Source organism: Nannospalax galili, unplaced genomic scaffold (assembly GCF_000622305.1).
Source record: "Nannospalax galili isolate Female #2095 unplaced genomic scaffold, S.galili_v1.0 scaffold155, whole genome shotgun sequence".
Lineage (NCBI taxonomy): Eukaryota > Metazoa > Chordata > Mammalia > Rodentia > Spalacidae > Nannospalax > Nannospalax galili.
Genome location: NW_008339923.1, coordinates 4615496 through 4628468, shown reverse-complemented (window position 1 = coordinate 4628468; position 12973 = coordinate 4615496). Strand labels below are relative to the sequence as shown.

Here is a 12973-nt window from a genome sequence, read left to right as displayed (position 1 = left end):
TTCTTTCGGTAATATTCTGATGTGCATTTTTACTCTTGACTTTTATCAGTACGTGATTAATTCTTTAGCTCACAATTCTAGAGGAGATACTGCTAGGGAAACAGAATGTAAACATAAAGCAATTGTTATTTTTTGCTATATTTTTATTACTTAAAAATTAGAGATTTATTGAACTTCAACTATCAACTATTTATCTAGAAAATTTGGAAAGCTGAAGATCAAAGCAGGAGGAACATTGGAAAGAACTTATTTATAATCCTAGCACTTAAAGATGACTTCATTCAAGATTTGATTTACATAATTTTCACCTTATTTTAATCTACTGCATATGTACCCAAAGAGATAGTTTTGTTTTTAAACTGCTTTTCCTCCCACTTATTGGTGTTCACTAATATGACCTTTGTCTGTCATTGGACAGCATTTGCTTTTTATTAAAATGAGATGCCTGTATAATGCATTTTATTAATTACCCCGAAATGTACCTTTAGTTGGTTTCTAGTTTTTCACTACTGTGTGGAGTTCTATCAGCGATCCTGTGTTTTGCTCCCTGGGCAGGTCTACTGTGATGGCATTAAGACAAATTCCTAGAAGGAGAATTGCCAGATATCATTGCAGAAAACTTTTAAGGCTCTTGACAAATATTGTCACATTTCTTTAGACAGTCTATGCATATTGGCATCCATACCAAAGTGGTATGAATGTGAAAGGAAATGATTACAAGGCTTCAGGTATTTACCTTAAAGTCAATCAAATCCTGCCCTGCTCATCTTCTGTGAGGACACCAGCTGTTAGTGTGTATCAGGCACCTTTGTGAGGTGAGCTCATAAGCCTGTTCCCTTTCAGGAAATGCTCAGCATGGAGTAGTGAGGTGAGAGCACTAATTGTTCATAGAACCTGAGAGAAAAGGCATAGTAGTTAGTGGTGGGTTTTCTGGTCAACTTCATCAGCCTGTTTTTTGAGTTTATGTTGAGTTAAATTTTATTTTATTTACAATATATTATTTTATTGAATTTTTGTGCATCTCATACATCTTTTTTCAATATATGCTTTTTGTTGAATTTTTGTGTACTTCATACAAAACATTTAGACCCCTCCCACTATCTGCACCCCTTAACGAACCCCACCAACTGGAATTTGATCTATTCTGTCATATTTGTTAAGACCTATGAAGTCAAGTTTGTGTTCCCAGACGTCTCTTGGTGAGAGTTCATCCACTCAAATCTTGTCAACCTATCACCCCCTTAAGAAGACCAGTTCCCCCTCTCTGAACAGTGCTGAGCTGCCAATAGTTTCTCAGCCAAGGTTGGAGCTTCTTACCCACTTCCTCACTTCTGTGCCGGGATTTTGTCAGGCTTGAGCCTGCATGGTTTTGGAGCATTCTCTTATTATTGCTGTATGTTCATAGGAGTAATTTCCCAGTGGTCTGGAAAACTGTTTCCTTGTGGTCATCCACCACCTCTGGCTCTTAGAATCTTCCTACCCGCTCTTCTCCAATGGTCCCTGAGCCCTGGGTGGCACAGGTCCTATTCAGGGACGTGCATTTTGTGGTGAGAGCTGAGAGATGCTATGTTCCATGAGTTCTAGGTGTAGAGATTTTATTTTAGATGTGTCGCTTAGATTATTCACTCAGGATTAAACGTCTCACAGACAACTATTTGATCAGTTGTGAACTCAGTGTTAGTCTCCATCTGTTGCAAAAAGAAGTTTCTTTGAAGAGTGGTGAGAGGTGTTCTTGTCTGTAAAAACAAGGATCCATATTTAGCATATGTTAACAAATTACATTTGTCTAGGAATGTGATAGACATAGGGTTTCTCTAGGATCCATGACCTCTCCAGCCATGTGTATTAGGCTGTGTTTGTAGTGGCACTCATGAGTTTCCTCCCCTAGAGTTAGCTTTAAGTCCAGCTAGATGTCTGTTGATTACCCCCAATATAGAAGTGTTAGTAGTGCACCAATAGAGATAGTTTGTTGTACTGATCATTGTTGTAGTTATTAGGCTGAGTAGGACCATTGATTTATTTTTCTCCCTTAGCAACTTACATTTAGTAATGTCTGATACTATGGGAGCTAGTCTTCAGGGAGGAGGTTTCCAGGTCAATTGCAGCTCAATTGCTTCAAGTCCTGTGTTTGAAGTATGTCTTATCTTCAGCAGTAGTGTCCTACCTTCAAGTTCTAGGAGGAAATCAAGGTCTGTCACAATAGGCTGTATTATTTTGGGAGTCTCTTGGCTACTCTGACCAACAACTTGAAAGGAAGTTTCTCCTCACTGTTTCTTGTTATACTGCCTTCAGCTATACACATGCACTCGTGTATAGATATTGTAGGTGTATTTTTCAGTAGGCTTTTGAACTAATACATTTCCCTCTGTTGTTTCCCACCAACTAAGCCTTTTTTAAATCTCTCCTTTCTCTGTCTCCCTACCTAACTCCTCCTCCCTCCCCAGTTACTATACCCTGATTTTTCTCATTTCCCCCTTGATAATACCTGTCTCCTATCATTCCCCCTTTTCTTGATCTCTTCTTCCCCTTTATCCCCATGTTTCTTTATAGAACCCTCCCCCCTCTCTTCTTAAATACCCCCATTTTACGCATTTCAGCCTTGGTAACCTTTCTCCCATTATCTCCCTCTCTGTGGCCCCTTCTTTCCATTCACCCCCATGATTCCTTTCCATTTTCCTGGCTCCTGCAGTTACATAAGGATTTGGAGCTAAGATCCACAAATGAGAGAGAATGAGTGTCGCTTGTTTATTCAATAAGACTTTTGTCAAGAAAATTCTTGTGTTTTCTCTTCTAGTGCCTTCAGTGGCTACACAGGAAACCTGGTCCTGGGAGCAGTACTTGAAAGAATGGAATGCTGTGGCCGCACCTGTTGAGCTGTTTTCCAAGGTCAGCCACAGATGTCTTATATCTTTTCAAGGTGTCAACACTTAGGAAATTTAATTAAAATGAAATAATTTGCCTGTATAACTGAAGAATTGGTTTGAATTTGTAGACTAGGATAGGAAATGACCCAAAAAAAGCTTATCAGAAATTTGTTTCAGAGTATACATAGATCCTAGGTTTGAAGCCTAGTATTGTCTTTTACCAACTCTGTGACCCCATGCAGGCAATTCAACCTCTCTGTAGCTAAGTTTACTCATATGTAAAGTAGAAAAGGCATTCTCTCTATGTCCTTAAGTTGTTGGAGGACTAAATAAGTTGCATATGTAAAGTTTATAGGATGCAATCTGCAAATAATTATCATTTTATTAAATATTACTCTGTATTTTTATTACCTGATATTATTTGTATATGTCAGTTCAGGGTTATGCTATTGAGATCTCTTTTCATATATTGAGCATTAATTATGGTAAAGTGAGAGGGTGGAGGAGACAGTGGAACCCAGAGCATGCCATCCTGACTAGAAAAATGCACAGAGTAACCAATACAGATTTGTTTGATCAAGAGCCTAGGCACTAGGGAATCTTCTGTGCTTATGGTACCATACCTTTTGATGCTTTTTAAATTCTTCTTTGTCTGAGTTTTCAGCATTTTATGGGAAATTTATATGAAAAGGTCTATCACTTTTGCATCATTATGTTGTATTTTAATCCACAGTGAGAAGTTTTTAAAAAAATTACTGAGAATTTTATATGTGTATATAAGGGATTTTGATCAAATCCACACCCGTTCCCTCCCCTCCAACACCTCCCACATCTCTCCATCACTATTTTTGTGCCCTTTTTTGTATTCTTCTTTCTTTCTTTCTTTCTTTCTTTCTTCCTTCCTTCCTTCCTTCCTTCCTTCCTTCCTTCCTTCCTTCTCTTTTTTTAATAGGGCTTTTTGCTACTCTAACATTCTTCCTCCGAAGAGGTAACGCCCAAATCTTTTAGGGATGAGATAAGAGCTTCCAAATAACTTTTGATTTTTGGCCTTTGGAACAGAGCATGTTGCCAAGAGGCCGAATGACATTTTGATTTTTAGCCAAGAAACCAGCTACTTTTCTTTGGAGCCTTTTTACCCTAACTGCCTAGCCAATTCCTAACTCCTATTCTTGTCACACCATCCTCTGAGGTTACCCAAATTGCCGATAGGGAATTGAGACACAGACCGCTCTGGCTTTATCCATGCTGAACAAGGACGCAGGGTGAGGCAATTGGAGTACCCCTTCAGTGAGTCTATCTAAAAGACTCCCAAATTGTATAACTCTTATCTGTAGGGAGAAAAGAAAGTCCTTGACTGGTGAATAGGGGATGTGAAGGAGAAGTAAAGGCAAGAGTAGTTAGCATTGCAAGTTTTAGACAGGCAACCAGAAAACAGTCAGAACAGGGCAAATTTCAAATGTTCATATCAGAATCCATTGGAATTTCTTGACTAAAGCTTCCGAAAGCATCCCTCTATTAGGTTCCTCCTCATTTTTCTTTTGTTTGATAAGGCTCGACTCTAGAGTGATGGACTCAGACAGTGAGAAATTTTAAAAGATTTTCTTTGCTTAATTTTCATGGCGTTTGTTGTGCTAATCATGTTTGTAATCATGGATGTAGCAGAAGGTACGGGAGAAGTAGATAACAAAGAGGAAGAAAAAAGAGATAAAGTCCTGGCACCCACAGTCCAGTACTAAATATTTTATGCCATGTGGGTCAGTGGCTTCCATAAAAATTATGAATGTTGAACCATGGAAACTGAAAGCTTCTAGAGCAAATATTGTTAAACCAAGTCTACATATTAGAGACCTTTCTGGAGCTTAGGAAAGTACAGATGTGTTGGTATTCCTGATACCTACCAAATCAGAATCTCAGGAAACATGCAATCTGGGAGCCTCCATAGGACATTCTCTATGTAGCTCTGTGGTATGCTCCCTTGGAAGTTGTAAGAGCTGTGTGGCTCCTGCTTAATACTCAGAACCCTGCCACCCTACTTCGCTGTGACCTGATGAGTGTGTTTTTTCCACCAAAACTATCTGATCCCATAGTACACATGCTACACAGATGCAGCTCTCTTTCTCCGTGTATCCTCTTTTTTTTTTTTTCTGTGTTGAGCATGTTTGTATGATCTGACAATATTAACTGACTTCTGGGAAACATGGTGTTATTTATGAATGCAGAAGGCCTTTAAAGAAGTGGCTTAGACCAGGGAAGCCCCGTGTTGTTCACAGGCCTTTCCCTCTTTGCTTGTATCCATCTTATACCTGGGAGAACACTGTGCTTAGGAATCATATCTGTACTACATCCTTAGATCGGGGTCCTAGAACAAGAGGTTAGGATGTTAGATATTTGGGCAATGGGTTTGCAAAGGAAGGTGAGCTCTGGCTGGTGAGAGCAGTGTCAGATTCTGTCTCTCTCCTGTGTTCTTTCACTCCAGCCAATAAGTGTATTGACATCCTTACAGCGTCTCCTGAAAGATCTTTTGAAGTCCATCAGTCAGTGCAGCAATGCTTGCAGACCTGAGACTTTCTCCTTCAGGTTTCCCATCTTTGTCTGGTATTAGTTAAAAAGCCGGTGGTTAAGAACACTTGGTATTTTTTCAGAGGACCGAGGTTTGATTCCCAGCACCCACATGGCAGCTAACTATCATCCATAACTCCAGTTCCCAGTATTTCAACACCCTATTGAGGCTTCTGAGGGGTATTGCACACACGGTGCACATACATACATACAGGCAAAACACACATACTCATAAAAATAGAAAAAAGTAAATTATTTAAAAAAAAAGAAAATAAAAGGTCATCCAGGGGAAAGGGAGAGTTTTGTTCCCGAAGCAAACATATAGCCGTGTTGGGTGCTAAGTTCTTGGGCTGTGGAGCATGGGGAGTTTCTTCCTTGACTTTTTGGTAGACTTGTTAATCTGCATTTTTTAAATGTATATTTTTATTGAATTTTTGTGCACTTCGTACAAAACATCTTAATCATCTTTTTTATACCCCCTCTCCCATCTGCACCCCTCATACCCCCTTACTGGATTTCATACATTCTGTCATATATGTTAAGGCTTATCAAGTCAAGTTTGTGTGCCCAGATGTCCTTCAGTGCAAGTTCATTCACTGGAGTCTAGTCAGGCTATCTAGAGTCTCTCCCTTAAAGAAGATCAACTGTCCCTCACCCAGCAGTAATCAGCTGCCAATAGTTCTTTGGCTAAGGTTGGGGCCTGCTACCCATTTCCCCAATTCTATGCTGGGTTTTTGTCTGATTGAATTTGCATGGATCTTGTGCATGCTGATACCATTGCTGTAAGTTCATATGAGCAAGTTCCCAGAGGCCTGGAAGAACTCTGGTTCCTTATGATCATGTACCCACCCTGACTCTTAACAACCTTTCTGCTCCCACCTTGTCATTTAACTTTAAGGGAAAGGAAAACGTGATGCTAGAAAGTACTCAGTGATAGTACAGGCAGGGTTCCCTATGGAGGGAAGAGACTGAGAGACTGTAGAGTCAAACTGGGTGGTTAGCACAGGATATGCTCTTTTATATTATTAGCTCTTGGCTAATAATATGACTGAAATATGATTGAGCTTTAACATTTGTCAATGCTGAAAGTGACAGCCAAACATTAGTATATAGTAAACAGATCAATAGTACATGCTGGCTACTTTTATCTTCCCCTCCAATCTGATAGGGAGGTGCTCGTGTTTTAAGGCTCTGTGTATGGCAAGTGACATCTAGAGGGCCCCAAACACCAAGGGGTTGTTGACAATGTTCTCAGAATCTTTTGTTTAATTGGGATATAATATATACCCTTAAAACTCAGTGGTAAGGTGAGGTAGAATATTACTTGGCAGTGGAATGTACAAATGATTATAGGAAGCCTTCCATGTTTGAGATAGGGGCATGTCTGACCCTAAGTGAGGGAAAGAACTAGTGCTTATTTCTTGCTGATCTTGTTTAATGACTGAATAAGATTCCTATGCTCAAAAATCTTGTGTGACTCCAACTCGATCTGGAACCCCCCATAGTCTGGCCCACTGGATTTTATGCATTCTTTCATATATGTTAAGGCCTATCAAGTCAAGTTAATGTACCCAGATGTCCCTCAGTGCAAGTTCATCCACTGGGGTCTAGTCAGCCTATCTAGAGTCTCTCCCTTAAAGAAGATCAACTGTCCCTCACCCAGCAGTAATCAGCTGCCAATAGTTCTTTGGCTAAGGTTGGGGCCTGCTACCCATTTCCCCAATTCTATGCTGGGTTTTTGTCTGATTGAATTTGCATGGATCTTGTGCATGCTGATACCATTGCTGTAAGTTCATATGAGCAAGTTCCCAGAGGCCTGGAAGAACTCTGGTTCCTTATGATCATGTACCCACCCTGACTCTTAACAACCTTTCTGCTCCCACCTTGTCATTTAACTTTAAGGGAAAGGAAAACGTGATGCTAGAAAGTACTCAGTGATAGTACAGGCAGGGTTCCCTATGGAGGGAAGAGACTGAGAGACTGTAGAGTCAAACTGGGTGGTTAGCACAGGATATGCTCTTTTATATTATTAGCTCTTGGCTAATAATATGACTGAAATATGATTGAGCTTTAACATTTGTCAATGCTGAAAGTGACAGCCAAACATTAGTATATAGTAAACAGATCAATAGTACATGCTGGCTACTTTTATCTTCCCCTCCAATCTGATAGGGAGGTGCTCGTGTTTTAAGGCTCTGTGTATGGCAAGTGACATCTAGAGGGCCCCAAACACCAAGGGGTTGTTGACAATGTTCTCAGAATCTTTTGTTTAATTGGGATATAATATATACCCTTAAAACTCAGTGGTAAGGTGAGGTAGAATATTACTTGGCAGTGGAATGTACAAATGATTATAGGAAGCCTTCCATGTTTGAGATAGGGGCATGTCTGACCCTAAGTGAGGGAAAGAACTAGTGCTTATTTCTTGCTGATCTTGTTTAATGACTGAATAAGATTCCTATGCTCAAAAATCTTGTGTGACTCCAACTTGACACTTGCATTTTAAGATGAATAAACATGGCTATAATTGAATGTCAGTTTCAATGCAATCAAAAGGCAAAAGGTTGACTTCACCCATCTCAGGGAGCTTTGGACTGAGCTAAATTTTATATTGATGTTGTTGTACTATTTACTGTTAATGTTCTTTTTGATGTGCAAATATTATAATAAGGTTGTTCATATCAGCCACTGTGATAGAACTCTTCCGTTTTTGATGTATAAGTGTTAAAGACAGAACAAAATATTTTGCATTTCTCGACTGGATAATCACTCCAGAGACATTAAAGTAGTGTTTTACTATTAATATGTTGTTTCCAACCCAATATTCAAGTTTCAGAAGATATACCAAAGCTACACATGCACACACACATGCACACACACACACGCGCGCACACACACACACACACACACACACACACTCATGCCAAAGTCAATTCAACCCTGCAAATCAGATTCACATTCTACCAAGAAAATGTATGTATATTATTTTAAGAAAAGTATGCCCATTTTATTTGTGCATAGTTTTTCTGCATATCTACAGACCTATTTTAGATTTCTTTTACTATAAAACCAAGTCAAGTGTTTTTTTTTAACTTTTAAAAAATTGTATTTATTGTTTTTATTTTATGTGTATGCATGTATTGCCTGCATGTAGGTAAGTGCACCGGTGTCGTGCAATGCCTGTGGAGGTCAGAAGAGGCTATTGGATCCCCTGGGCTTGGAGTTATGGACAGTTGTTAGCTGCCGTGTGGGTCCAGGATTCGAACTTGGGTCCTCTGCAAGAACAACCAGTGTTTTTAACTGCTGAGCCATCTCTCCAGCCCCCAAGTCAAGTGTTTTATATTTTACAATTTATTTTAACATTGGGAGTAGTACATAAAAAAGGATATAAACACCTTCTCTTGACAGCACAAATTTAAGAAACATTTTAAATATGAGATGTGTCTACCTTGATTCTATTTTAAAACTGAAATATTATAGGTGGCTTTTCCTTCTGGTTTAAGATTGATTCTAGAAGTACCTCTTCTTACCCATCCTGCCAGCTGTCTCACCCTTACAATCATGCATACCTTTCTGGGACATTCCTTTTACCCTGTTGCTCACTACCTCCTACCATATCTGTTTGGAATGGAAGCCCCACAGCATCTGGCAGCAGCGGCAGATGTATATGGATACAGCTTCTTCCAGGCCTGTCAGGATACACCCTGGCTTCTGCTTGACTGTTCAGTTTTTATCCAAGTTCCTGCCCTTTCTTCTTCTCTAAACTTTCTATCTCCATACCCTGCCCTGAGATCGTCCCTTTCTGGAAATCTGCTCACATTGGCCTATGCGTGCAGGGTACTGGGAGCCACCACTTGCCTAGCTCTCTTAGGCGGGAGTGAGGGTTGGTAGACATCTTCCCTGTGCTGTGGAAGTAGCAAAGAGACCAAATGTCAGTGTCCGGTATCTGGCCCTGACAAGCCTCTGACCTTCCCCCTTGCACCAGCCACAGCACACCAGCTGTTTCTACGAGCACACCTAACTTTGAATTGTCCTGTCTGGTAATAGTAAATCCCACTACATCCCACATTCTTATTGTTGTCATTCCCTAGCTTAGAGGCTGCCTGTGCTTTTCATCCCTATGCAGTGGTCCTCTCTTAGCAACCAGTTTTGTGTTGCTGGAAAGATAAGCAAAACACAGAATTAGGCACCAGCAAGAAGGGAATACTTCTGTGTTTTTGAAATGATTTGGTGTTTCAGAAAAAAAGTCATTGTGAGAAAAGTTACATTTTTCTTGATGTTCTTTATATTTATATTTTTATAGTTTAGTAGTATAATTTTAACTTGAATTCCATGTTGCTAAGATGTTGTGTTAATTCCCATTGCTACTGTAACAATTTGCCACAAACTTGGTGGTCTGAAAGAGTGCAAATGTATTACCTTAAAGCTCTGAAGGTCAGAAGTCTGAAATGAGTTTAGAAAGCTTTGCTTTCTGCAGTGCTGGAGAAGAGGGTGTCCCTGCCTCAGTAGCTCCCTGACTACCTGTACCCCTTGGTTTGTAAGCCAGAACACTCTAACCTTTGCTTATAGTGTCAGGTGTCCTATCTGGTATTCCTGCTTCCTTCTGATAAGCCTTGGAGCATACCTGGATAATCCAGGATAATCTTCCCAACTCAGGATCCTCCAGGTAATCACATCAGCTCAATCCTATCAGTTGTGCATGATGAAATAGTCAGCTTCTGGGATTAGCACATGTTCATAAATTCAGGGACCATCATTCTACTTGCCACAGGTGCCATCCTCTTCATTACTGTTCCCAACCTGTCCCCGCATCTGGTCTGAGTGTCTCATGTCAGCTGTGACCTTTGCAACCCCTGCTTGTGGTAGAAAAAGTGGTACAACTTCCTCAGCAGCATATAGCTCTGTTCTCTCTGACAGAATGCATACCTGCTTCCCCCTGGTGCTCCTGTTTCCGGGGTACACCCTGTCCCTTCCACCAGGTCTCTATTAACCCCCCTCAGGACTATAGGCATACTTGGTGCTGTGTAGCTTCCTGCCTACTCCTTTCCTACCCTTTCTCTTGTGTACTCATCCCTTTCTCCTCTTTTGTAGTTTATGCTACACATTGCTGCTGCTTATATTCTTGCTTCATGAGAGAGAACATGTATATGTTACCATGTTCGTCTCTATGTCTGTATGCTCCCACCACCCAAATCCTCGTTCTTTTTCCTTTCCTCATTTAGCCAAATTTCCAACCATGTTCCAACTTTCTAGATCCTTAAATGATCTTTACTTTTGTTTTATTTCTGTGATAGTTTAAATGAGAGTGTCCCTCATAGGCTCCAAGTATTTGGACACTTGGTCTCTAGTTCATGGCATGGGTTGGAGAGGGTCATGGAACGTTTAGGCAGTGTGGTCATGCTGGAGGAAAATGTCACTGGGGCAGGCTCTAAGAGATCTTAAGCCTTGATGAATTTCTAGTTTTGCTGTTTCCTGTGCTTGCTTGAAGATGTGAGCTCCAGCCATTTCTGCTGCCATACCTTCTGCCATGATGGCCTCTGGCCTTTCTGGAACTGTGAGCCAAATAAACTCTTCCTTCTATAAGATGCCTTGGTCATGGTGTTTTATCACAGCCACAGAAAATTAACTCATATAAGTTCCATTCATCTTTCCCCTAGCAATATTCTATAAGCCACAGTTGAACCTACTCTGCAATGGTGGGCTGGGATCTCATTATCTGTTGGTATTATCATTACCTCATTACCCATAGAGGTTTCTCTTGCATGTTCTCACAGCCTTAGTTTTCTTTGAAGACTTAGAGCTCTTCCATTTTCTCTCTTTGGCTTCACATTTCCCCTAGTCAACCTGACAACCTTAGGTTTCTCACATTAGCCGTTCTCTTAACTGGGATCATCACCCATCTTGTTAACCTATTATCTTCTCCTATAGATCTTGTGCAGTCCACGTCTGGAGGATCATGTCCACCCAGGGTACCACACATAGTTGGACGAGAACCATAAGACTTTGCAAGTTGGTGGCCTGGCAAACCCACAGACCCAACAGGCAGGCATTGCCTGGACTTCGTTTTCCTTCTATATCCATAGTCTGTGCTCTTCCCGGCCCTCAGAAAGTAGCTGTTAGCTCTCAGGACTCTTCTGTGACTCAAGTTCATGTCTCCAAATGTCCTTCAGTGTGCATCCATCCACTGGAGTCTAGTTAACCTATCTAGCATCATACCCTTAAAGAAAACCAGCTCTCCATCTCTGAGTTATTATCAGTTGCCAATAGTTCCTCAGCTAAGGTTGGGGCTTCTTACCCACTTCCTCACTTCTGTGCTAGGATTTTGTCAGACTTGAGGTTGCTTGGATTTTGTTCCTTTTCTTACCATTGCTGTATGGTCATATGAGTGCCTTCTCGGTGGTCTGGAAAACTCTGTTTCCTTATGGTCATCTATCACCTCTGGCTCTCAGAATCTTCCTGCCTCTTCTTCCATAATGGTCTCTGCTCCTTGGGTGGGAGAGTTTGATATAGGTGTCTGTTTCACTAAATTTTTCCCTTTTCCTTCCCTGGGGAACCCGAGCGTGCCCTCTGAGGACTTTAGGGTCTCCTGGTCCTGATGCGGATTGACGAACTGACATGAGACATTCTATTTGGATTTTGCATAGTTTATATGACATTTGGGAGGGGATGACTTACAAAAACACAGATTCTTAAAGACCTTTCCTTTTCCATATTTGAAATGCACATGCCATCCTTCTCCTGCCCCGGTCTCTCTAGCTCCCAGTTCTGTGCTCAATATGGCAGCAGCTCCACCCCTTTTCCCAATGTGCTCTACTGTTGCCCTTGCTCACCCTGGATCAGCTCCAGCTTTTCAGAGAAGCCTTTAGGTGTCCTATTCAGGGATAAGCAATCTGCAGTCTCTTATTTTTCAAACTTTGGCCTGTTGTAGCTTTCTGGCTTTATCACTATCTGTTGCATGAGGCATGAGAAAGCTTCACTGGTGAGAGTTGAAAGATTCATTAATATTTTTTCCTGCTTCTGTTTGACTATGTTACCTGAGTCTTAAGTCTAAAGGTTTTATTGTAAATGTGTCCTTTAGGACTGGGCACCTCACAGACACTTATTCTCTGCATTTTACCAGTTGTGGAACTCTGAAATAGTTTCCATCTGTTGCAAAAGCCTTTTTCATTAGATATTACTTTAAATATTGATCACAAGTCATGTGGTGACCATGCAGAGCTTCCTTAACAGTTAAAAAAAGTGGGTAAAACTTTCTGTCTTTTAACATAATTGGAAAAATTATAATCTCATTTTATATGCCCTCTTTATTTGGGCAGGGTTTGCTTGCCTACCTATTTTTCTTTCTCTATGTATTTTTTGACCCCATTTTAAGATAATTTTATTGGTGTTTAACAGTTTTCCCTGATGAAAAAAAGACCACATTTTTTGAAAAACATTATGTGTATTATATTCATATATTTAAGCAAGATTTAAATCACAAGGCATATGGAATGTACTTAAAAATAGTGTAGCCTTATGATATGAAGTCTTTAGGTTGATTAATTACCAAG

General features: G+C 40.5%; 1 protein-coding gene across 1 annotated transcript in view; it reads left to right on the top strand.

The window, feature by feature from the left end:
* Nucleotides 1-2730: 2730 nt before the first annotated feature.
* Nucleotides 2731-12973, top strand: part of L3mbtl4 (L3MBTL histone methyl-lysine binding protein 4) — a 354152-nt gene continuing 343909 nt past the window's right edge. The window contains exon 1 of the mRNA XM_008834704.1: nucleotides 2731-2886. Coding sequence (XP_008832926.1) covers nucleotides 2731-2886 — 156 coding nt within the window. The remainder of the gene's footprint in view (nucleotides 2887-12973) is intronic.